General features: G+C 42.8%; 2 protein-coding genes across 3 annotated transcripts in view; one reads left to right on the top strand and one right to left on the bottom strand.

Annotated features, from left to right (window-relative positions):
• Dctn4 (dynactin subunit 4) overlaps positions 1-15,688 on the bottom strand; it is a 31,645-nt gene extending 15,957 nt beyond the window's left edge. Inside the window, exons 1-9 of one of the 2 annotated variants that reach the window (XM_028890084.2) lie at positions 15,514-15,688; positions 12,683-12,753; positions 9,454-9,632; positions 6,521-6,564; positions 3,459-3,566; positions 2,207-2,227; positions 1,753-1,826; positions 1,416-1,528; positions 1,036-1,145 (exon numbers count right to left, since the gene is read on the bottom strand). In XM_028890084.2, the coding sequence (XP_028745917.1) occupies positions 1,036-1,145; positions 1,416-1,528; positions 1,753-1,826; positions 2,207-2,227; positions 3,459-3,566; positions 6,521-6,564; positions 9,454-9,632; positions 12,683-12,753; positions 15,514-15,648 (855 nt within the window). In that variant the 5' untranslated portion in view covers positions 15,649-15,688. The remainder of the gene's footprint in view (positions 1-1,035; positions 1,146-1,415; positions 1,529-1,752; positions 1,827-2,206; positions 2,228-3,458; positions 3,567-6,520; positions 6,565-9,453; positions 9,633-12,682; positions 12,754-15,513) is intronic. The other variant, XM_028890085.2, reaches the window with a different exon arrangement.
• A 158-nt stretch (positions 15,689-15,846) lies between these two features.
• Positions 15,847-26,719, top strand: part of Smim3 (small integral membrane protein 3) — a 54,473-nt gene continuing 43,600 nt past the window's right edge. Inside the window, exon 1 of the mRNA XM_028890110.2 lies at positions 15,847-15,946. The gene's annotated coding sequence lies outside the window, so the exon portion shown is untranslated. The remainder of the gene's footprint in view (positions 15,947-26,719) is intronic.

The raw sequence follows: 26,719 nt of genomic DNA, 5'->3' as shown, positions 1-26,719 counted from the left end.
TACCATGTGGGTCCCAGGGATCAAAGATCATCATGCTTGATGGCAGGTGACTTCACACAATGAACCATCTAAGCCAGATAATAAGCTTTTGCTATATGTTCATTCTACATTCTTATTTCTTGTGATAAATATTGGACATTATGCCATTCATCCATAAATGTTTTAGTATGCATCTCCAAAAAGATGAGAATATCAAAAAATAGTATCCCTAAAAAAGACTAATACTTTAATAACAAGAAATCCTGCTAATGTTTGAATTTCTTAGATTTTATAAATTTTTGTTTTCTCCCCTCCTCCTCCTTCCCTTCTTCCCTGGGCTCTTTTTTTTTTATCTAAGTTTTATATCTATTTTGTCTGGATCAGGATCTGCATACAGTATACAAATTGTGCTTGGTTGGTATACCTTTGAATTGCTTTAACCTTGAGATGCATTATTTGATAACATTAGCCATATGTGGATATTTGAATGAATTAGGAGTCAGTATCTCAGCTAACTTCACATTTCAAGAACTCGGCAGCCATGTGTGACCAGTGGGTACCACCCTGTATCATTCAGGCATATTAGAGCTCATCATCATGGAGTCCACAGCATCACAGGATGTAATCTAAAAGACTTCCTCCTTCCATTTTATTTTGCTTTTACAATTTACTCGCAAAACTATTGTTTGTTCTGTACATTCCTAGAGGTTAAATTGTGGTTTTTCTTCTTTCTTGCTTTTTCTTAATTTGTTTAATTTGCATTAGTGTTTTCCTTGTGTTAGCCTAAAACCCATATGTTCTTCTGCTATTCTTTTATGGGCTTACATTACGCATTCAACCTTCAGATACCTCAGTTCCATATCTGAGAAGCAAGAACAACAGTAGCTACTTCCAGAGTCGTAAGATTGAATTTATATTGAAACTTTTAAAACAATGTCCAAACATCCAGTGTGTTCCCGGGCTTTCTGTATTTCTACAGTGGCCAGAGAGCAGTCATGTCTACTGTATCTGCCTGTCTCTTGTGTAAGTGGCAACTCTACAGCAAAGAGCATTTACCCGACAGCGCAGGGACCGTTTGATCAGAAGGTGCTTGTGTCGAGGATAGAGCTGTGAAGCAGAGACTGGCTGGAAGTCAGGCTGTAAGAGGCGCTGCTGAAGGGTGGTCACTAGCAAGAAAGGCAGAAAGCAGGCTTAGTTCACAGTCATTTTCAAAAATCAGACTTGTATGTGGACAAAGAAATATGCTACCAGGAGCAATATGCCAAAATGAACAGTATTGGCAGACACTTTAAAGTTCTTTAAATGAGTACATCCACTTGATTTCCAATACATCATTTTCTACTGATTCCATTAAGACTCTCAAGTCCCGAGGCATGCAAGGAGCCAAAGCACACACAGCTGAGAACGAGCAGGAACAGAAGAACACATGAAATTACCTTCCGTTAAGTTCACTGGTCGCGTGTAATAGTCTTCAGGCAGAGGTTCCACTTCAGCAACGGCCTGAGCTGGCTCAATCTTTACCTCCTTCTGGTCTTCTCCTTCTCTAAGACTAAAAGAAGAGAGGCAGTAACTTTCCAAGAGTCCACTGGATTATCTTCAAAGTCCTTATCAATGACTGAAGTATTCCTCTAACATAAGAGTATCTTACAGTTTGGGTCTTTTCTAAGTCTAAGAATCTTTTTCCTATTGGTAGTTCAAAATAAAAAATTTGATGCTCCTTTAAACACGCATTTTGTTACTTGCTGTTCTCAGTCATTTCATGTCCAAACTTACGAAAGTCCAGCAAGAGTGCTAATGGATGCACCAGCTCGTGGTCGCTGAAGCCTGGTCCCGAGACTGTACTTGTCCTAAACAAAGTTCAGAAATTCCTATTAGAAAGGCCAGTTTGTACCTCCTATCTACTGAAAGCAAGAAATAGGGGAGGACAGCATGAGAAGCTTAGGGGGAAAAGCAGAAACTAAAACAAAACCCAAACTATAAAGCAAAAAAGCTACTTAGAATCTACTTTATTTGTAATCCACATTATTCTTCTATTCCTAGAATAAGCAACACAGAGACTAAAACTACAGTCACACAGTCAAAGTGGACTACACATAAGCTTTAACACTGGCCTCAGAACACCCAAGCCCTGGCTGGGTCAGGCAGGAACTATGTGAAGTATCTAAGGCACATCAAGACCATCTGCTAACTTCTTCAGTGTTAGCAAGAATCATAAAAGAGAACTTACCACTACATGAATAGTGTGTTGCTGTAGCGCCCCCATATAGCAGCAGGTTACAACAGAGACAAAAAAAAAATGAAGCATAAGATAAAGCAAATGCATACAGCCGGCAGGTATATGGGAAGGTTGAAGGATAGAGCGTTTAGTTCCAAGTTCTGTCCTAAGATGTAGGCGTGGATATGCTGATGAGGCCACTGGACTATTTGGGAACATTCACTACTTTGGTAAGTGTAGGTGCTTTAGTTAATGTTTAACCTTACCAATCACTGTCTTTAGTGGCTTAACTAATTGTCCAGTAGATACAGTATGACAAGTTATTTAACCTTCCAGATTTCATTTCCTCAAGTGCACAATGGGGGAAATGCTATCAGCCTCACAGGACTGTTGTAGGGATTAAATACAATGATATACATTATGTAGTTAGCCCAGTGCTCAACATGTCACACCATTTAATAAATGTTGTTTCTTAATGTTGATATGTTAGGGCTCAAACAAGTACAAAGAAAACGAACTGTTCTGTAAGAACAAATTAAACTTGGAGGACAACAAGAAAAACTCAAAATCCCCATCCTTGCTTCTGTCTAGTAGTTATAAATTAGCAGAAAATGACATCGACAAATCATTTCTACCAACAACTCCACTTGTGTGTATCTCTGCTTATTTAACCACACAAATGTACTGTGCAAGGCTCAGGATGTAGTCAGTGAGAGAATGCTTGCCTACAGAGGTGAGGTCCTAAGTTCAATCCCTAGTAACAGTGCCACCACGGCCACAAATACTGTGCATGTGTCAGTGATTTCTATCTTGAAAAAAAGTAAGGATGGGAAGGTGTCAAAATAAAAACAGACACACAAACAAACAAAAGACTAGAACTGAGAAACCAGGGTGCCAGAGGTATGTCACAATGGTAGGGAAAATAAAATCTACTGCTTGCCCACCTTCTTTTCAATCTTTCTGTAATATTCAAAAGCAGTAAACAATTTTGTATAGCCTAAAATATTAAGCAGTAACTTTTGGTAGGAATAAAAATGAAATGGAGTGATGGAAGAAGAATGCCTCTATTAAAATACAAGGAATTTAAGTAGAATTAATCAAATACAGACATGTAATCCCACAGAATACAGCTGTGGGCTTACATGTGTGTATTTGAGAAACTGCTTTTGATCCCAACTACAGAAATCCAGAACCTGGCCATTTCTGAAAGGTGGCTATTCTAAAGCCTTACAGGCCTTGCAAAATGTCTTTACCCAATTCTCACCGAGAAAGCCAAAGGCATATAGTTTCTACGCCGTGCCAGTTTCTTGCGATCTCGTTCAACCTTTTCCTTCTGAGCAAGCTGCTGGTAATATTCAATCAACTTATTCATCTGTAAGAAACGGAAGACTCTATTTGTTTCACGAAAAGACTGACAGTCAATCAACTGTACTGACTTGAAATAAAATGAATAAAGAAACAGGGAAGTTATGAAGTGTGCAAGTTGTTTTTTCCCCTTTTTTTCTGTAAGGAGAAATGAAATCTTCACATTCAACCACAGGATACACGGGCTATGAAGGAGTCGAGATGAGTCTATACTTCACTATCTATCACAGCCAGCCTTCTGTCACTTTTTATTTAATTTTTTTCATCATAAAGCAGTATGTTAATTATAAAAATTCAAACATACAAACATAACGAAAAAACCACACCTCTGTCTCATCCTTTGCGCTCAATATAACCTTTCATTAGGTACCCACTTCTACCAGTTATGTCTTTCTGACACACTTTAGGAACATGTGGTATATTTTAAAACACCTATGTACAGATATAGAACTTGCTCTGTACCACAAAGTACTTTATTTTTCATGTAAAAGGGAATAAAATATCTATTCTTTTTCACTCCAAGTATAATGAACTTCTCATACATCTGGTCTATCTCTCTATCCATTACTAACACATCTATCTTGTTCTTTTCAAAGGCTGGACCTCACTGCATAGAACAAATGTTCTAAAAGGTATTTAAACATTTCTTACAACAGGACATAAATGGTCTTCTGGTGTCATTCTTGTCCTCTCAATTCAGCAGCAAAAAAAAAAAAAAAAAAAAAAAAAAGTTTTTTCTTTTTAGAAGAGATTTACTTTATGTACACGGTTGTTTTGACTACATGAATGTCTGTGTACCATCTATGTGTAGTGCCTGTGGTGGCGAGGAGAGGGTGGTGGATCCCTTATGTCCTGGTTGGGGTATGTTTTGTCAACCTGATAAAAGCTAGAGTTATCTTGGAAGAGAAATGTCAACTGAGGAATTGCCTCCATCAGATTGCTTGTAGGCAAGACTGTAGTGCATTTTCTTGATAAATGATTGATGTGAGAGGGCCCACATCATTTATTCCCCTCATTACAGTGTTTTCAGAAATGAAATCTTCACATCCAACCAGAGGATGCAAAGGCTACGGAGGGGTTGAGATGACGTGCTCCATACTTCACTGTCTACCACAAGCAGCCTTCTGGTACCGTGGGTAGCGCCACCCTTGAGCGGTGGTCCCAGGGTGTAGAAGAAAGCAGATGAGCAAGCCACAGGCAAGCCAGTGAGCAGTGCTCCTCCATGGCCTCTGCTTCAGCTCCTGCCCAGACTTCCTCAGTGATGGAGTGAGAGTTTGAAATAAACCCTTTCCTCCCCACGCTGCTTTTGCTTATGGCCTTTTCACAGCAACAGACACCAAACTAAGACACTGGAACTGGAATTCTAAGAGAGTTATTAGCAGCCATGCAGGTACTAGGAATTGAACCCACGTCCTCTGGAAGGTTACCCAGTACTCTCAACCACTAAGCCACCTCTGCAGCCCATGAACTTTTTTTTTTAAAGACACTACTGTGATCCTGTCATCTCCTTGCTTTTAAACATTTAAAGGCTTCTCAAACTTCTTGGTCTACAAGGTCAAGCCTCAGATAACCTTCTCCATCTGCTGATACCACACTCCACTTCAATCACTCTCTTAGAGTTACCATATACTGCCGGGCGGTGGTGGCGCACGCCTTTAATCTCAGCACTCAGGAGGCAGAGGCAGGTGAATTGCTGTAAGTTCGAGGCCAGCCTGGTCTACAAAGTGAGTTCTAGGACAGGCTCCAAAAGTTACAGAGCGAAACCCTGTCTGGAAAAACCAAAAAGAATTGCTATATACTTTACTTTGTTTCCTCCACCTACAGGCTGTTCCTCGACTGGAAGTCTTTCCTCTCTGTGTCTGGCATCTCCAGACAGCAGCATAATGCTCACATGTTGACCTCATTAGTTGAAATTTCTTTTTTTTTTTTTTTTTTTTTTTTTTTTTTTTTTTTTTTTTTTTTGCTTTTGCTCATTTAGTTGATACAAATTTTCTAAAAAAATGTTGACAAGGCACAATTTCTCCCTCACTTGACTTACTATAGTTTTTACTTTGCCTGGAGAGAACTTTTTTCCCTTTCCCATCAGACATGCTGAAGATTTCACACATACAAGCACATGACTATGTACAAGTACTTGTTCATACATCCATGCATTTCTGTAGGTGAGCATCTACGAAGTACACACAGGAAAGAATTCCAGAGATCTCTATCAACCTACACTGCACACTGGTTCATGTGAGAAAACCATTTCCCTACACTCTCACCGGCTGGATACCGTCAGTATTTTTAATTTCTGCAGATGTTACAGGTGGAGAACTGTAAATCTGTTTGTTCCCAGTTTGACAGCACAGCGTGCAGCCGACAGCAGCTCATCAGTTCCTCACACTGCTCTGACGCAGGGTGAAAAGGCCAACAGCGCGGCGCACGCTGCACAAATGCCCACCATGCTGCTGTGGGCAGTCACACTGCACGAATGCCCACCATGCTGCTGTGGGCAGTCACACTGCACGAATGCCCACCATGCTGCTGTGGGCAGTCACACTGCACGAATGCCCACCATGCTGCTGTGGGCAGTCACACTGCACGAATGCCCACCATGCTGCTGTGGGCGTCACTACTGGTACAAGGGAAGCTCCAACATCAGCAGTGTCTCTAGGCTGAAAGGGCTGCATGCTTGTACTTCCAAAGTATCTGACAGCAAATGAAACTTCTAGTCATTGTTGGGCATAGGAAGAAAACAATAAAAGCTGTTTTCATTCCTTTTTTGAAACATAACTGGAACACAGAACCAAAAGCACAACTGTTTTCCATGAATTAAGTTAAGAGAGAAGGAGGAGCACTGACTTAATGCCTCTCTGTGAGTAACTGGCCCGACAGCACAAATACAGGCACTTCTCAGCATGGGCCACACCCACTGCCTTTCCGTGTTTCATCTTCTGCGGCCTAAGTTTTTGTACTTACCCGTTGTGTGTGAGGATTTTCTGGTTCTTGCCAACCGCCACTAGCTAGAAAATAAACATTAAACAGTAATTTTACCTTTTTATTTTCATAAAATGTCACCATAGAATTTCCAAGAAAGAACACTAGAAATCTTATGGACTAGCATGCTCAGAAGAGAAACCCCACCACCACACACACACCCCTTCTCCTTCCCTCTTTCTTTCCGGTATTAGGGCTCTGCCCACACTCCACCACTGCGCTACACTCCGAGCCCTTTAAACAACTCAGGCGGTCAAGCTCATACAGAAGAGCTTTCACCCACTGAGCCACCTCACCAATCCTTTCTAAAATGTCTGAGAACAATCTTGTTAAGTGGCCAAAGCTGGCCTTGCTCTGGATCCCAGGCGAGCTCAGAATTTGTAATCCTCCCACCTCAGCTTCCCAAGTAGCTAGGATCACAGGCCTAGGCTATCAAGCCCAACACCACCAACAATGTATGCAGTTCTGCCAGGTAGCTGAAACGGAGCACATTTTTTTTTTTTTTTCTGTTCTCATAATATGTTCTGAGGTAAGGTACTCTGGTCTCATTTTATAGATGAGAAACCCAAAGCTCCTAACAGTTAACAGATCTAAAAAGTTACACGGATAGTAAGTGGTAGAGACAGGAATCCAACTCCGGAAGTAGGCAGGATCTGGGAACCTTGATCTCATCTGTAGCATGATCTGAATTCTGAACAAGGGGTGCTATAGCAACTGGATCTGCACATGCAAAACAAAATCCCCAAACTCAAAACCCATACAAACCTCAAAACCCTTGATCATTAAAAAATTTACAGAGTAGCCGGGTGGTGGCGGCGCACGCCTTAAATCCCAGCACTCGGGAGGCAGAGGCAGGCAGATCTCTGTGAGTTCGAGGCCAGCCTGGGCTACAGAGTGAGTTCCAGGAAAGGTGCAAAGCTACACAGAGAAACCCTGTCCCGGGGTGGGGTATAGGGTAGGGGAGACCAGTCTGGGCTCCAGAGTGAAACTGTTACAAAAACAAAATAAAATACATACTAAAAGGTAGCTCAGCAGTTGAGAACATTTGTTGCTCTTGCAGAGGACCTGGGCTCAGTCCCCAGCACCCATGTGGAGGCTGGCAACTGTAACTCCAGTTCTAGAAGATCTAACACCCTCTTCTGGCTTTCAAGGCCACTGCATGAATGTGACACATGCAAAATACCCAAATGCATACCATATAAACAAACAGGGGCTGGAGAGACCCTCTGGCCTCTGCTGTTGGTTGTTGTTTTTCCCCTTTTGGGGCGAGGGGTGGGGGTGGGGGTGGGAGCCTGCTACCCAGCTCCCAAATAAATCATACATGGAGACTTATTCTTAATTATAAATGCCCAGGTTTAGCTTGGCTTGTTGCTAGCCAGCTTTTCTTAACTTAAATTATCCTATCTTTTGCCTTTGGACTCTTCGAGTTCTCTTCCATAAATCTTACTCTGTGGCTTGCTGTGTAGCTGGGTGGCTCAATCCTGATATTGTCCTCCTCCTCTGGCTACTTCTTTTTTCTTCTCTCCCCTCACATTTCTCCTTCTATATATTCTCATGCCTGCCAGCCCCGCCTATTTCTCTCTCCTGCCTCACTATTGGCTGTTCAGCTCTTTATTAGCCCCATCAGATGTTTTAGACAAGCACAGTAATACAACTTCACAGAGTTAAACAAATTCAACATAGACAAAAGTACCACATCTTAAAACAATATTCTCTAACAGGCCTCTAAACAGGCATGCACACACAAACAAACATAAATAAAAATAAGTAAATAGGGGTCATCAAACTGTTCTCCAAGATGGTAATATGAGAATTATCCTGTGTCTGACTAACATGATATAATCAGATTTAAAAAATATTTGAGGAATAGCATTTTCATAATTTGTAGTTAGATGAACACCTTTTAAGATGATCACTTTTATGTTCAGTTATGAGACCTGCTGTTTTCCTTCTGATTCTCCTGAATTGATTGATAAGGGTCCTTCAATTTTCATTAGCCATGTTTAGTCTGTTTTTCTAAGTTTATCACTTTTAATTTTGTCCATGATGTTTAAATTTCAGATTAAAGAAATAATTTTTGAAGTAGGGTTTCACATAGCCCAGGGTGGCTTTGAGCTCCATATGCAGCTAAGAATGACCCTGAATTTTTTATCCTCCTGCCTCTACCTCCGAAATGCTGAGATTACATGTGCGAGCACCTGATTTATGCAGTGCTAGGACTTGAACCTAGGGCTTCATAAACTATATCCCCAATAAATATTTTTTCTTTTTACAATAAATGGTGTTAAGTTTGATTCTAGTATTAGATTCATAAAAGCTACTTTACCAACTCTAAGAAACTGAGTAGTATTACTCTATCTGAGATGAAAAACTATGATCCAGGGGCTGGAGAGATGGCTCAGTGGTTAAGAGCACTGGCTGTTCTTCCAGAGTACCTGGATTTAATTCCCAGCACTGACATGGCAACTCACAACTGTCTGTAATTACAGTTCCAGGGGATCTGACACCTTCACACCAATGCACATAAAATAGTTAAATAAATCAATAAAAAAAAAAAAAGAAAAGAAAAGAAAAAGAAAAACTATGATTCAAGGGCTGGGCGGTGGTGGCACATGCCTTTAATCCCAGCACTCAGGAGGCAGGGCTAGGCGGATCTCTGTAAGTTCAAGGCCAGCCTGGTCTACAGAGTGAGATCCAGGACAGGCACCAAAGCTACATAGAGAAACCTTGTCTTGAAAAACCAAGGGGGGGAAAAAAAAGAAGAAAAGAAAAACCATGATCCATAAAATGTGAGGCCTTACTGACAACCGTTCTGAACTTAGGTTCTACAGCCCACCAGATACGGAGCTGATCGTCTATGGGGATTATGCACTGACAGCAGAACAAAATCTCACGTTCAAGTACATCTCACTCACCTACAGATTTGTCTGCCATGCCCACATCTCTAGAAGTCCATCGACAAAATCCACAGGCCAAGTAGTAGGCTTTCTTCATGGTGGTTTTGGCTGGGTCATCTGGAAGCTGCGTGGAGATGCTTGTTGCCCGGGTGGAAAGAGTGTGCATGCATCCAGGACAGTCAAAGCAGTTGGCACATCTGTGACATGACAGACAACCTCCGTTCAGCCAATACTTAGCGAGCACCTACTGTGTGCTAGACATTGGTTTAGTTCAGGATCTCTTCAACTTGTTCTACTTTTGAGCACTTTCACTGGAGAAGCTTTTCACATAATCTCTGGTATATATTTTTGTAAAATAGGTATACAAATAAAACATTTACTGCTAATAAATCAAGAAAAATTTACAATTTGTTATACATATAATTTTACCATTTAGTAAAGATAAAAGCAAATTTGTACACTAGTAAGTGTGCTTGTTTACTTTTATATAATGATTAAATCTTTGCTAAAGAGTTGGTCATGCAGGAGAGAGAATCTTCAATGCTTTTCAGAGCTGATATTTTGATTTTGTAATTGCCAATACTTTATATAAATACACAGTATAAAACGACACAAGTGTGTTTAGGGCCATTTCAGAAATTGTTACAAATTCTGTCCTAATCCCAAGCCAAAATGCATTTGATCCTTTTTTTTTTTTTTGGTGTTTATATTAAGTTTTCAAATTTGAGCCTGCAAAGTAGCAGATTTCCTTATACTTGTTTTTTTTTTTTTTACTCTTCTCCAACCCTATTTAAAAATAATGGCGATGATGATCATCATTAAAGCTACACAGAGAAACCCTGTCTTGAAAACAACAACAACAACAAACCAACAACAAACCCCCCCAAACATTCTTATCCGATACAAACCAAAGAGCTGTGATTTGATACACACTGAGGGATGATGGAAGGAAAATGTTGTCTTTGCTTTCTATGATCAAGCTAATGTTTGTATTATAGCAAAGAGCTTTGCATGTGCCAAATCCCCTGCACTTCATAAGCCACAGTAGTCTCAACTGGGAGCCGAGGTGTTTCGGGCAGCACTGACTGTAGCAGCAGGAGTTCCAAGTCCACGGGCTGCGTTCAGAGCCGAGGCTTTAATGAAGTAGTCCAGTGTAATATAGACACGCCCGTCATAAACACCTCATTGATGACACGTTTGACTCTGAATTAGATTTTGTTTGAGAAACCTTTCACCTCTGTCAACTTCTTAAAGTTCTCACATCTAGCTACATGAACCCATACATGGTCACAATTCACAATTTAGGAAACTATGGTCCAAATGTTAGAAATTCAAAGACTCTCAAAGGTGAAAAAAAATTTTTTTTTGGATACTTTTACCAAGTTTAACATTTCAAAAGCACTATATGTTATATGTTCACTTAAAAAGAAAACAATTATCACCAAAGCTTGTGACAAATTAAGAGTCCAACTCCATCAGATTCTCCAACAGAGAAAAATCACTGTTTCTAGGTAGAGTTTATTATTCCACTTTTTTTTTAATGGCTATACTGGACACAGAGATTTTAAAGGAAAAAGCAAATGTCATAGTTTATGCTGTTAGAGGATAGAGTACTGTGTGACAGAAAACTCAGGGCAAACAACATAAGCAACTGTGAAACTTGATTTGGAAAATTACTGTTTGACTGCTGTGCCAGAGAGCTGAAACACACCACCACAGAAGGGGCGTGGTCAAAGTGGGGCACTTGCAGGGAACAGACACCACCATGGAAGAGGTGTGGTCACAGTGGGGCACTCTGTTCTCTCCTGAGATGCATCCGATAACACTTCCCTTTGGGAGCCCTGGACCCTGGTGCCTTTGGCTGTTTGTTTGAAACAAAGTCTATTGAGCTCAGACTGGTCTTGGATTTGTGATCCTTCTGCCCTTGGCTCTAAGTGCTAGGGTTAAGTTGTGAGCAACCACACCCAGTGCTTTCAGAGCTCCCACAGCCTGAGATGATCAAGATTTCACCTGCAGTCCTGTAGATCAGTATCGATTATCTGTTACAGACTGCTCTCTGTAATTCCACCACCTTACAGAATCACTTGAAAAATTAAGTGATAAATATCGAAAGCATACAATACAGCATCTAATTCTCAGGAGCTATTTCCTGGAGCAAGAAGACAAATAACAGTGGCTCACAACCATAAATGAACAGGAATATGGCTGGTAACAAGAATTTTCACACCAACCTAAAAACCCAGCAGTAGCTAGGAACAAAGACTACATCTAGCAGCCAGGTCTTGGTTCTTAATGTCCTCCAGTAAAAAGAACCAAGCTTCTTTGAGAAATAACAAATTCTAAGTAAGAGGCAGAAAACAGACCAGCTAAGCTTAAAATACCTTACAGAAGTACACTGGTAAGAAATTGCTCAAATAAAAGGAACATGACAACACTCTCTCTTTTCTAATGAGAGAGGCTGCAGGGGTTCAGGAGAAACATAAAAGAGCCCCCAGTGGCCAAAGATAGAACAGGCAAGGGAGAAAAACCAACAAAGTAAATCAGTATCAGATTTAGAAATCTGATGTAGAAAATAAATATCCACGAGTAATGATTAAATAGAGAAAAGAGGCAGAATATGGAAAAAGTCCTAAACATTTATGTAGCTAGACTCTGAGAGGGGAGTCTAACTCCCGACTCTGACCCATTCTCCTGTCTAGTGAGAAAAACATCACAGACACCAAGTGCAGTCTATCTGATAGATGCTGCACCGAGATCCCTCGATACTTTTAAACTCAAGAGAAAGTCTAAGAAACAGTCCCAACCACAAGAAGCCTGTGGTGACATAACTAAATCAATACTGTTTCTTAACGAAGGGGGAGGACTGCACTATTTTCAAATAATTCTTAGAGGTTTCCTAATAATAAAAATCAAAGCCAGGCAGTGGTGTCGCACACCTTTAACCCCAGCACTTGGGAGGCAGAGGCAGGTGGATCTCTGAGTTCGAGGCCAGCCTCGTCTACAGAGTGAATTCCAGGACAGCCAGGGCTACACAAGGGATCTTAGGCAACGGTGACGCTCAAACAGGAAAAAATTCAATCCTGTGTGTTTTCTTACCAGTTATTTAAAACAACTGTGGTGTAATCCTAGCACTTAGGCTGGAGGAATCAAAATTGGAGATCTGTTCTATGAAATAAGACCCTGTTCAGCCTCAGTGCCCAGAAAACCAACAACAAATGGAAAACTGAAAAGTTTGTCCTGTTCTTACCTATTCTTTTTTAATTTGGCTTCAGCTGATGGCATGTTTTCTAAGCAGCTGGGACAATAATGTGAGTCCACCTATGAGGAAATAAAAAAAAAAATCAGAGGAAAAAGAAATTTATTATTAAAATATGCTATACCCCACCAGAAGGTAAGACATTACTGATCTGGGAAAAAACAGACAAAATGCCTGGACTGTTTCCAACTAAGCAATTACCTCTCTGTTGTTGGTTTTGAATTTTCTCTTCTAATCCTTTTCCTTTCTCTTATGTTCTGTTCCCTATCATCAAGCTTTACACATGAGCTATGTCAAGACTTGTCTACATGATACTTCAAAGCTTCTAAATGAATAACTCTATGGTCTAATGAGTTGATTAATAATGCAAGTGTAAAGCTGTGATCAGCCTCCCATCTAGTTTGGCTTGATTACATTACAATGAACTCAGCAATACCTTTGTTAAAAGACATTAAGTTGGGTCTGGAGAGATGGCTTGTGATTAAGGGCATTTGCTGCTCTTGCAGGACTGGGGTTAGATTCTCAGCAGCACCCACAGGGTGGCCCACCCTATGCTTTCTTCTGACCTCCATAGGCAGCAGGCATGTACATGGTACACAGACATACATGCAGGCAAAACATTCATCATAACATCTTTTTTTTTTTTTTAAAGTAAGGTAGCTCTTGAAGGCATCAAGTTTTCTCATTAGTGATGTAATATATTTACTAAGTATATATAAAAATTTACAGTTATGGCCAGCCAATTAGAGATCTGTTTCTTAAATTTTTCTGTGTGTGCATGTGTGTGGAGATCATAGGAAACTCTCAGGTGCTACAACCTCAAGCACTGCCCCCTGCCCCTCCCTTTTTTATAAGAGAGGGTCTCTCATTGGCCCGGAGCTTACCAAGTCGATAAGGCTGGCTGGCCTGCAATAGGATTATGTGCCACCATGCCTAGCTTGTATGTATGTATGTGTTGGGATCCTGGGATGTTTGTAAGCATTTTACCAATTGAACTCTCACCTCAGTCCCCAAACGAGAGATTTTCATCGACTTATCTTAAATTTGTTTTGTGCTGATGTGATGAGGTAGGTGGCCCACAGGTAGGTACCACAGCTTGTAGCATATGGAGATGCCAAGACAACTCACAGGTTCTCTCCTTGCACCACGGAGGTCCTGGGGACCCAACTCAGACTGTTAGCTTGGCAGCAAGAGCCTTCGCTTGCTGAGCCATCTCTTCAGCTCCCCAGTCAGAGACTTTTTGAGTAACAAACCGAACAACAATCATCTTACTGTACTTTACTCAAAACACAGTCGAGACATTAGTTCCTCTCTTTTTAAAAAAGATTTTATTAAAAAAAGTATTTTATGTAATAAGTAGGTTTTATTTGATAATTACACAATTCTAGCTATCACACAAAGTGCTAATGCGAAATCCAAGAAAAGTCACATCTATGACATAAATATGTAAGTATGTATAAATACGACTGGGTTTGGATTTCTTATACTCTCTGTTGAACCATTCTTAATAGATTGGAAAGTATCCCCAATAAGAGAACACAGGCCGTGTTTTCACATGCATTCCCCCCCCCCCCAGGAATCCTAGTCTATGATTCACATCTTCCTTCAAACCTCTAAACAGCTCTGTGATCTACCAGAAACATTCTGGGTTTGCTTCTTAACCTGTACATTTGGGGGTGGGGTGTGAGCCTTGAGAAAGCATTTCACACTGTAGCGGCCTGTCCTAGAAATTACTATGCAGCTAATGCTTGCTTTGAACTCACAGCATTCCTCTTGCTTCAGGCTCCCGGGTGTTAGGACTATAGGCCTGAGTCACCGCAATACAGCTTTTTTTTCCCCCTTCTTGCAACAACACGCACCTTCAACAGCTGGACATGGTGGTGTACACTGATAATCCTGGCACTTGGGAGGTGAAGGCAGGAAACCAGGAGTTAAAAGCCAGCACCGGCTACACAGTAAGCTTGAGGCTAGCTCCATGAAACCCTGACTCAACACCCCCCACCCCCATCCAAAGTCTCCCAAACCCAAGCCTCCACCATCATTAGCTGGAAAGATTATGCAAAGCCTTTGCCACACAGTTAAATACTGAATAAACTCAGCCATTATTTCTATGCGCTTTTCCACCAGACCGTTGAGATTCACAACGGCAGCTCAGTAGAACTACAAGTCCTGACAAAAGCAGCAAAAGGTTTGGGACTTTGCTAGTAGGTGAACAATTCCAATGACCATCTGGGCCCGTGAATAGAACTCCGAGCTTCTTTTTCATCAGACTACTCTATGCGTCTGCTACTCAAATCAACCTGTCACACAGTCTTCCTGCTTCAGTCCTTGGCCTGGCTTAGGAAACCGGGTAAGCTGTTTGGACAGGGCCCCGCTTCTGGTTAAAAGCAGGGTCAGGACTTCTCAGAGGGGAGGGCCACGAGCGACAGGGGCTGTCGGTGCACTAACGATGAGAAAAGAGCTTCCTCTGCCTTTCAGAGACTCGAGCTAGACAACCCCCGACCTATCTCCCAGCCCTCAATTCGCAAGTCCCGCAGGCGACCGCAGGGTCCAGGGCCAATCTGTCCAGCTACACAGGCAGCTCTGGAACAAGAGGATCCTGCTCAGCCCCACCCGGGGCCGCCCCTTTTCCAAGTGACAATTTACAAGCCAATGAAATCGCAAACGCCGATGAGGGATAGGGCACTTGGCCAATCAGGCAGCTAGACCCACGATTTCCCCGCCTCTCCCGGCGGAACTTCCCGCCAGCCGCAGTGGCTGGGAAGAGCACCCCCCCACCCCCCGCCCCGGCGCGCAGCCCCCCAGCGGAACGGCCCGGTTACCTCGTGCGACACACATTCCAGCGACCGCAGCTCACTGCAGTAGCGGCAGAAGTAGAGCTGCGAGAGCGGGGCCCGAACCTTCTTTTCTCCTTGGACGAGATAGAGAACCCTCTCCGACTGCAGCAGGGACGCCATCTTGGGGAGGGAGGAGCCAACGCCCGGCGCACCCGTCACGTGACTCGGCCCGGCCGGGTTTTTTTTTTTTTTTTTTTTTTTTCCCCTCCCCGCGAGATCCCTTACGTCTTTCACGTAGACGTTGACGTAAGCTACCGGACCCAGAGGGGCTTTGCGACTTCAGTGCTCGTGCGCTTCTCGGGTTTGGGGGGGGGCACCCACTTCCGGGAGCCTTGGCTGCTGGGACCCGTCATCATGACACTCTGACTTAGTCGAAAGTCCACCCATGCTCAGTGCTCTTCTTTGCATCTTCCAGAAAGTAAGGCTGCTGTTTCGTTTTCTCCCAACGGCCCCTTCCTACCCCTTCCTCCAGGCCACTAGTCCATCCTAACTGGAAAGCAGAGTTGCAGCAGCACATTCTTCTGACGGTCTTGCCATCAGGAAACACCCACATTATCTCTTGACCCTCCTCAGTAAGATCCGTGCATTGTCCGTACCGTTCATTTCCAAGTTTGAAGAGTTAGGCGATAGGTCTACGTGTTGGGAGCATTTAGTATCGACGGTTGAAGACCGGAGATCAGTGAACCAAGTTGTTAAGGGCCGTCTGTAGTTTTCTGTGTGTACACCAAGGCTTAGATGTGTAAAGTGACAAAATGCGCCCCAGAGCGTTTTGACGGACCCATGCTGCCTGCCACCATGTGTTTGTTAAGTGTTTGACATTAGAGCCCGTGATGGGAGCAGAAAGGGAACCATCTATTAACATTGAGAATGGAAGTAGAGGAAATGGAACACATACATTGACTGAATTCTCACAAAACTTCAGAGGTAGATACTAGCATTATTTCTGTTTTAGAAAACCCGGGCTTAGGGAAGCACAGCGGTTGTTTCCCGTTTTGTCTTGTGTTTGGCTCCAGATCTTGCACATATTACCCCCAAATGAAATGTTTTCAGCGTATTTTCCAACATGGTAATAACTTACTTTATATAATGCTTTTCAGTTATACAGTATTTAATGTATATTATCTCATACATTTTGTCACGTTAATAGTTTAAGTCTAGCATTTATTAAATCACAATTACTCTTATTTTTTAAAGCAGGGAGTGTTTTTATCTGAAAGCAAACGTAGATAAGATGCTTAGTGGTCTGCCCGAGCTAGAGAGCTCAAGGGCCCTTTACTCTTTTGTCAGGCAAACAACCTGGAACTAGATTAGTTTCATAGATGGGTTTTGTTCTTAAGAGAAAATATATTATTCAAATAGTTTGTAGTTGTTTTTTACATGTTGATGAATTATTTGGTCTCATGGATTATCATTTAGCTTTTAGTGAGTTTGAATCCCCTTTTCTAGACCACTTCCATAGAGTACAGAGAGGCCACAGATTTGAGCTGACCCTATTTGAAACACCTTCTTAAGAAATTTTTTTTCATTCATTTTACACACCAGTCAAAGATCCCCTCTTCCCTCCTCCTGCCCCACCCCCCAGCCTCCTCCTCCCAACTCACCTCCCACTCCAACCCACAAGAAGGCAAGGCCTCCCACGGGGAGGCACATCCAGTAGAGGCAAGTCCAAGCCCTTACCCCTGCCTCAAGGCTGCACGAGGTGTCCCATCATAGGCAGTGGGCTTCAAAAAGTCTGCTCATGCACCAGGGATGGATTCTGATCCGACCATCAGGGGCCACCCCAAGCAGATCACACTACACAACTGTCTCGCCATGCAGAGGGCCTAGTCCAGTCCCATGTAGGCTCCACAGCCATTGATCCAACTTTCATGATTTCCCACTAGTTTGGTTTGGTCATCTCTGCATGTTGAAACACTTTTAGAGGGTTGGTTTTGAACAATTCAGTGAACAATTACCTGGTCCTTGGATTAAATAGGGTATTCAATAGAGAACCAGGGATAGGCACAAGTTCTCCCTCTCAGGACTCAGAGTCTAGGTTCAAGGCCAGTGTTTATCAAGTGTGCTTCTGGATCACCTACAGAGGAATTGCTGGAGGGATTGAAAATGGGAAATCTAGGTTTATTTAGGTAGGTTATTATGTAGACACAAATTGATATTTCTAGGCGGGACCCAGGAGTTTAACTTTACAGCAGGTTTCCAGGTGAATCCTATAGCTACTACGGTTGAGAAGCACTGGATTTTTGATAATCATTTGTGTTTGACACTGGGTACAGAGAGCCTTTTCTCTGCTGTCCTCTGGCTACACTGCCCAATAGAATATCTGGCATTATGAGGTCATTGTGCCATGGAACAGGGAAAGTCTCCCATGGCAGAGAATCAAAACACCTTGTTAATTTCTTGATAGGCTCCCTTGAATTTCCAAGGGGTCTGGATTCTGTTCTCGTTAACGTCCAGTTCTACGGAACTATAACTTCCAGATTCTGAAATAGCACTTTTCAGAGATCTGTGTTCCAGTGACAGCACCAGCATCAGTCCCAGCTTACCACTGACCTTGTTTTTAACTACATAGCCGATATGCAAATACATTTTGGGATACTTCTGGGAACCCATCTGGTAAACCACAAAGTATGAGTTAACATTCTGTGGAGAAACCAATGTAGGTGAGAGCCTATGAATACATTTCCCCCTCTGCCTTTCAGAATTCTTTGTGTTCCTTAGAGGGTTCCAGCAGGATCAGGTCCTCTTTGCACACAATGGTGACCAGCTTGGTAATGTGTCCTTGGATTGCTTTTTCACTCTTCCCTAAGGCCACTGGGATCACATTTTAATGTTGGATTCACTTCGAGCTTTGCTTTTTAAGGTGAGCCTAGGTTGGCACAGAGAACCAGAATTAGAACTGCCAGATGAAAGGCTAACCACACTTAAATGATTCTGACAATGTGTTGTGAAAAGCTGGCTCCATTTGCATCCTCACCCAGAATAAGATCTTTACTTTCCAATTGTTTTGCCAACATAAAATATCTAATCTAGGTCAATGGTTTTGGCACTTTCTAGCTATGCACTTTTGAAAAAAAGTCCACTTATAACTCCCAAGTATTGTTTGAAAACACATGGATTGGGAAGAATACTACATGTCTTGGTGAAAATAAAAGTTACCAATGAGTGTAAAAGCATTTTGTAAACTCTGAAGTGCTCGGCACATAAAAGAAAGGTTCCTAAACCCCAAGTATGAAAATCCTACTATGATTTCCTCTCAGAAATCCTTCAGCTGGAGTTAGGCTGCAGCCCAGTGAGCTCCCAAGCAACTTCTGAGACCCCAGGAACTGTGCCAACCATGGCTGGCCATCTGCCAAGGCTGCTCTCCCCACTTTGGGTTTCCTGCTTGAACACTACACTAATCACAGGCTTTCCTGCCGAGAGTCTGCAGTTTCATCAAAACATCACAGCAAGTACACAGAAAGGGAAGAAAGAGTCATGTCTCAACAGCTATCCTTTCCTGGCCCTCCTGGGAGCCCCTCCCAGGAAATGTGCTGCTGCTGCTGCTGCCGCCTAAACCCCTTTTCCCAAACGTAAACATGGCAAAGGGCTTCAGGCTGCTGCTCTCCTGGCAAGCCTTCTCCATAGCCTGAACTGTGAATGTTTCTCTCAGAGCTTACGTTCCTCACATGCTTGCCCCTCGGACTGTAATAGAGTCTTGACTAGCACCTATCTGCCTTAGCCAAAAACATGGGTGCGTCCTTGTTGGCTCCCTCTTTTGATTTTACTTTCTGAATAGTTCTAACTTGTGTCCTTCTTCATTGTGTGCCTCTAACTTGTGTCTCTCATTGACTGCCTTAATTCAGAGTTGAATTGTTTTCCTTCTGGGCTAACTGCTTTCTCGCAGCAGCCACCGATCTGCTTGGACTGGCACGGTGATGTACTGGGGAGGCAGAGGCGGTGCATCTCTGTGAGTGTGGTCAGTATTTTGAGTTCCAGCCCAGCCAGAACTAGATAGTAAGGCCTTGCGTAGTAGCAAGCTTTGTTGTCGGCTGCCAGCTCACAGATAACGACACAGGAGACTTCTTATTAATTATGAAAGCTTGGCCTTGGTTTAGGCTTGTCCCACCAGCTCTTATAACTTCACTAACTCTTATAACTTAAATTAACCCATTTATAGTCATCTACGTTTTGCCTCGTGGCTTTTTACTTTCCTTTCTTACTGTATGTTCAATTCCCTCCATGTCTCATTGATGTTTGACATCTCTCTGTGCCTGGATTATTTCCTTCTACTTCCTCTCTGTGGCCAGAAGTCCTGCCTATCTATACTTCCTGCCTAGCTATTGGCTGTTCAGCTTTTTATTACACCAGTCACAGCAATACATTTTCACAGTGTACAAATATCCCACAAACACAACAAAAACAAAATAAACATTGAGCTAGACTAGTCTTTTTAAAAGCCACATTTCAATCCTATTTATTTATTTTGTGTTCTATTGTTTATTGTCCCTCGTTGGTGCTCTGTCACCTACAAGACAAATCCCCAAACTGTCGGGATAATGGATTCTAGGAATGAGGATATTCTGGGTCCTTTTATCCCTTGGGACTCTGAAAATGCAGTTTCCTCAGCTAGGAACTTTCTGTCTGCTTGTTAGTTGCAGGGTATGAAAACCTCTATGAAAACCTGCCAAACATTAAAGTAGAGGAACTGACCATGCTTTCTGTTTTCTACAACCGTGACCTGTTAGAGCAACTTGCATTTGGCATTGCCTTTATTTTTAAAACAAAGATGTCTTCTTTCTAAAGCATGGGCTCTGTGGAGGCCTGACAAGGGGGTTGATCCAGAGTAGGTGTACAGTAAATTATATTTGATGACTTTCACGTCCGAACATATTACATGCACATGCTACTGAATTTGCTAACATTGCCTGACAGGTAGGTATACACAAAACCCCACAAGGCAGAGACAGCTCAGCTTTTTTCCCAATGCTCTCCTGTTTGGCTATAGTGCATGGCTGACACCTTTTGGACAGGCCAAGTTTCCATTGCAGTTGTCAGTAGTGGAATTCCCTAAGTCTAGGTGGTAATGAGCATGAGCCCCAGTCAGCAGTGAATCACAGGTCCAGGCAAAGAAGCAGAGGGAGAAGCAGACCTCGAAGATACCTGACTTGGTGTGAAAGGCCCCACAGGGCCAGCTGCTTCAGTGCTATTTTCAGGGTGCACAGACCAAGTCAGTTGTAGCATTGTCTCTGAAGTTGGAGTTGGTAGATGCCCACTCTAGTCTTCTGGTACAGTAGGATGAATGTAACCAAGAATCAACATGAACTACCAAGATTCTAATTCACATCCCTGCATTTTCATATGGAAAATAAAAAGACTCAGAGCAAAGGACATTTCCATGGGTTGATTTGTTTTTGAGAGAGTCTCTCCTTGTAGTCTAGGCTGGACCCAAACTTAATAATGTTTTTGTCTTTGGAGTGCTGGTATTAGAGCTGTGTGACATACTTGCTTCCCATAGTTTTTTCTTGTTATAGTTTCTGTTTTCTAATCCTATAAACACAACTCCCCAGTTTATCGAAATTAGCTAATCCATGTCTGCAGCAGAGTGAAAATCTAGTTTTTCTTTTAACACTTGAAAAGAAAAAGCAAGCCAATGTAAAAGAAAGCCAGCGGTACCAGAGAGCCTGTTCATTTTGCCGTGGACATTTGTTGAGTGACCTCATTCGCACTCTGAGCACATGAGTTTTCACGTTCCAGAGTGCCCCCACCTTGTCTGCAACAGGAGTTTCTCAGGCACACCTCCAGCCTCACCAAGTGTTTCCCCCTCATGCTCCTGCTTCTGCTAGACTTAACATGAACCCAGTACCAATTCTGTGGCACTTTGGAGAATGCTTCTTCTGTTCTGTCACAGTAGCAGGAATGTGAGCTTAGCATCCTCTTTCAGTAGAGGATACACAGCATGACCTCAGGCTAACCGTGGTAGTTGTTTTCTGAAAGCTAGGATCCTGGCTTCTCAAATGATGGCTCTCAGATGACATCCCATTGACACACATTCTCTGTTCTATTCAGCTTGTGACTTCACACTGACTCTGACTCAGCAAAAATAATTTCTTTTCATCTTTAAGCAATTCTTTTTTTTTTGTAGAAGGTAGAACAAGGAATGGAAGGAAGGAACCTCAAAATTTTACATGGAGTGACAAGATAGGCCTTCTGAAAAGGTTAGATTTGAGCAAAGATGGAAGAAAATAGAAGTTGAAACAAGTAGATAATAGAGAAAGGGTATTCTAGGCAGAGGCTGATCCAAATCTCAAAGGTCCAAAGGATCAATAGCAAAGAGGTAAGAGAACTATTAAAGGCTAAATAGGGGGAGAGCCTGGGAATGAGGCACCAGAAGTAACAAGGACAGCTTTTGTGGGATCTTGAAAAGCATTTAAGAGATCGGATTTTGCTCTGTGGGACATGGAGGCCATTGCATGTGTTTTCTTCATTGGCTTCTCTTGCTTCGATAAACACCATGACCAAAAGCAATCTGGGGAGGAAAGGGTTGATTTGACTTACAGGCCACAGTCCATCATCAGAGGAAGCCAAGACAGGAACTCAAGCAGGGTAGGAGCCTGGAGGCAGGAACTGAAAGAGAGGCCACGGAGTAATGCGTCTTTATGGGCTTGCTCAGACTGCTTTCTTTTATAACCCAGGACTCCCTGCCAGGGATGGTACCATTCCCAGTGTGCTCAGTCTTCCCACATCAATCAACCAACCAAGACAGTGCCCTACAGGCTTGCCTACAGGCCAGTCTGATGGAGGCATTTTCTCAATTGAGGCTCCTTTTCCATGATGACTCTATCTTGTGTCAGGTTGACAAAAAGCTCAGTAGGCCGGCATGTTTTCCAAAGGAGCGGCGATGACCTACATTTTACGTGTCACTCTGTATGTGAAGTGTTTGGGATGCAGACACAGAAAAGGAGAGGAGCAGAAGCCAGCTAATAGATTGCTCCAGCGATCTAGGGAAGAGGTGACAGTGTCAGCAGGGGTGGGGGTCCTGGCGTATTTTGAAAGTTGAGCCTCTGGGGTTTCTTGAGTTAGCTTTAGGCAGTATGAGTATCACATGAAGGGCGTAGCTTGGAAACATGCAGCGAGGCTCTGGTTAGGCCAGGGGATGAAGTGTTTAATGACTGAATTCACTCACAGGGAGTTTATTTCCTCAGAAACCGCTATTAATACTGTCAGAGGTTCAAATGAAAAGACCAGGAAAGGACAAGAGTTTTTAATTGTAAGAGAATGGTTGAAGCTGCCTTGTTCAGTCTCAGGTTTACTTTGTTCCAACCCACAAAGCATGATGGTTACCAGACAGGAAAGCATATTTCACAAGAGGCCCCGGGAAAGAGCCAGTCACTTGTTAAACACATTAATCAGATAGATCTTCAGAGTTCCAGCTGGGGCTGAGAATTTGCTGCTGCTGTGTGAATCCATTTGTAATGGTGCCAAAGGCTCTTCCAAATAAGCTTTGCTCCTTGCTATGTGAGCAAGATGAGTTCAGGGAAGTACACTGGGAAGAACAGAGCACACTGTTAGTGCTACCAGTGTGTTCCAGGTTCCTCATTTGCCGCCAGAAAAGGAGGTTCCAAGGGAGGAAGTGCTTGTCTGAAGTTAGACTCATCTCCAGCTTACTTCTTGGACATTATGTTCACTTCTTTGATTACTTGGGATGATTGGCATTTCTCAAGGTGCCTATATTCCTATCTGTTCAGTTTGATGTCTCTTACTGTTCATTTCTAGAAAGTTCTTTTGGACTTTGAACTATGTTTTCTTGAAAGGAAATGTATTGGCTCAGGACCCCCAAGACCAAGTTCTTAACACCATGGAGATTTATTTGCCCCAGAGGGACCAGAGAGCAGAGAATAAGAGACAAAGACAGGAGGTAGAGGACTAGGGAGAAGTGGAAGGGGACAAGGGAGAGGGGCAGGGGTATCTGTCCTGGAAGACAAAGGGCTACTTCTGGATAGAGAGGAGACAGACATGACACATAGGTACAAGGGGAAACCCCATGGTAGGGTGAGGTGTTTAATTGTAATTGGGCATGTTAATTAGTGAATCTAAGGGGGCTCATGATTGCTGGACTTCAATACTTTGATAGCTGGACCTTGGTAGTCAGTTTCGGGAGGAAGAAATGGCCAAATAAGGGAATAGGCCTTGGTGGCTAGCTTTACGAATATAATCTAATGGTTTTTAACAAGGCAGAGGGACTGGGGAGAAGGGCAAGGCTGCCAGAGCCAAGCTTGCCACATTTGGACTGGCCAGAGTCCCTTCATGTCTGAGGAACTTTCTGCCTCATGGAAGTTCATGATGTTTGGTTACTACTGAGCCAGTCTGTGAAACCAGTCTCCAGGTTTTCTCTGGTGGTCGGCACTCAGTAGTACTCATAGCCTGGTAACCAGGAGCATATAATAGAAGTGATGAAATGACGCTTCCAAAAGTGATTATGAAAACGTTAATTTGCAAGAAATTGGATGGACTTAGAATGTTTAATATTAAGTGAGACCACGTTTTCTCTCATGTGCAGCATCTAGCCAATAATATATTACATGTATAGATGTAAACAAATGTACATAGGGGTATAGTATAACATGAAGAAACATGAAGATAACAAAAATAGCTAAGTATTAGGGGATGAGGAAGGATTGAATTCAGTAATGAACATGAATTATGAAATAGGATAAAACTGTTCTCTAGTTTTAACTCAGATTTTTTTTTTTATTTTTGATGATGGGTAAATGCATAAAAATGTATTTGATGGTAAAAGTATAAAATCTAATGTGCAGGTCTCCAGCTTCTGGCATAAAAGGCTGCTCTCACTATATAGAAGTTCACTGAGCTCTATAGTTTTTGGATCAGGTTAATTTTGGTATGTGATTTCTTTTAATAGTTAAGTTTGAAATAAATAAAAAAAATTAAAGCTGCTTTTATAGCCCCTGCCTGTAATCCTAGTACTTGTGAGGCTGAGACTGGAGAGTTGTCTTGACTTTCAGACCAGCTTGGGCTATAGACAATAAAACAAAACAACAACTAAAAAAAATAAAAAAAAAACCAACCCCAAAACATAAACGTGCCCCCTCTGCCCCTGCAAGCTGGATCTTAGGAGTAGCTAGCTGTATGACGAGGCTAGTATGGAAAGAAGCTGATGTCTGGCTGGTAGCTAGCAAGTAATCTAAAAATGGAGTCTCCAGCTCTACTCCAGAATTGAGTTAATTCAAATGGGCCTGCCAGCCACCTGGTCAGGGAAATGCCCATGGGGAAGCTGTCTGTCTATTCTAGAGACTTGAGAAACAGCAAACTGTGTACCTGAAATGGATGTGGGCACAGTGGTGTAGTTGATGTTTTCCTGTGTTTCACCTGGCCTGTGGTCAGGACAAATCTCTTTCACCTGCCAGTACTGCAGCCTCTTGGACCTAAGTAAACACACACAGAGGCTTATATTAATTAAACTGTATGGCCTAATGGCTCAGGCTTCTTGCTAGCTACATCTTACATCTTAAATTAACCCATTTCTATAAATCTATACCATGCCCTGTGGCTCGTGGCTTACCGGTATCTTTACATCTTGCTTCTCATGGCAGTGGCTGGCAGCATCCCCTGACTCAGCCTTCCTGTTCCCAGAATTCTCCTCTCTGCTTATCCCACCTATACTATACTTCCTGCCTGGCTACTGGCCAATCAGTGTTTTATTTATCAATCAATCAGAGCAACATATATATTCAGAGCATACAGAAAGACATCCCCAACACAGTGGTTCCATTTGATTGCTTGGGCAATGCTAGCTAGGCCCACCCAGGCAAGAACTTCCTTTAGGATGTTTTATGATCCACCGGTAGCCAACACAACCCCTTCCCTCCCACCACTGGTGCGGCTCACTTCTGTTGTCCAAGGTGCACCTACTTCTCCTAGTATCCTTTGTTTGCCTCATGTCCTCCTCAGCTACCCTCTCTGAGGCCAGTGTGCCTGTGATGTCTGTTGAAAGAATTCAGACAAGACCTACGGAGTGTGGTGTAGAAGACAGTCATGTTTATTACAGGGGGAAGTGAAACACTTTCAAAGAGTAAGAGTAGCTGATGGCCAAAGGGGCATTGTGTGTAGAGCATCCTCTCAAGTTGTAAGAGTGGACATTGGCTAAAGGGACCATTGCGCCCTCATACATTTCAGGTAGGCTTTTGCTGTTTCTCAAGTCTCTAGAATATAAAGCATTCCCAATGGGACATTTCCCTGTCCAGGTCATTGACAGGCCTGTTTGGATTAACTCTTAAGAAAAAGGATAATGTGTGTCTTCATTCTTTACCAGAAAGCCTCCCTGTAAACAGGAGGATCTTTTGGGCAGTTCGAGATATGTCTCTACCCAGGGCCTAGATCTCATTCTTTTTGGCTAGCACTTAGGATCTTATAGTTTTAGTTCCTGGTTCTACAAGCTACTGATTCTGAAGGTAGGGATCTTTGGGAGCCCACAAAGTTTTTCTAGTAAGATCTGAGCTTGCTTTACCCAGCAGGGCTACATTAGGGGATTGCTTGACCACGTGCAAGATCACCAGGTGTTTTGGATGGTCTGCACTTGGCTGTGCTGGTGGGGAGGTCTTTGCTCCACCCCTTGGCATTCCCTTAAAGGCCTTTTAGTAGAGACAGAAGGGGCTGGTGGGTTTGGATCCAGGCCCTCCTGAGGCTGTCCTGTGTTTTCTGTCTTTGTCTCTCTCTCTCATTCTATCTACAAATTCCTCATTTCTCCCTGCTCAAGACCAATTCTGGGGGAATAAGAGGGAGCTGGTCTCCTTCAGGGGTCCCTCCTTAAGCCTGTACTATCTGACTAGTTACCTAACCAGAACAGATAACTTGAGAAAAAAAAGCTGCTTGTGGGAGTTGTTCAAAAGTGTGTGTGTGTCTGTCTGTCTGTCTGCGAATCTAAAGGAACATTTGGTACCCCCTGGCTAGCAAAGGTACTTTTTGAAGCCTGAGACCTGAAGTTGCAGAGCCAGCCATTACCATTAGGAACCTCTGGGGATAGCGGGGAGGCTGAGGGTAGAATGAAAACTCCCCAGCTCCTGCTGGAGCTTCTCTGTGAGCTGAGCCTGACAGAAGCCAGACACCAAGGAGATGTGTGATCTGAAGCAGAATATGAGACAAGAGTCTCGAGACAACAGTTAGGGGAGTTGAGGGTATGCCAGTAGAGAGTGTT

Source organism: Peromyscus leucopus, chromosome 19, assembly GCF_004664715.2.
Source record: "Peromyscus leucopus breed LL Stock chromosome 19, UCI_PerLeu_2.1, whole genome shotgun sequence".
NCBI classification, from domain to species: Eukaryota; Metazoa; Chordata; class Mammalia; order Rodentia; family Cricetidae; genus Peromyscus; species Peromyscus leucopus.
The sequence above is the reverse complement of the archived record's forward strand: the minus strand, read 5'-3'. Positions and strand labels throughout refer to the sequence as shown.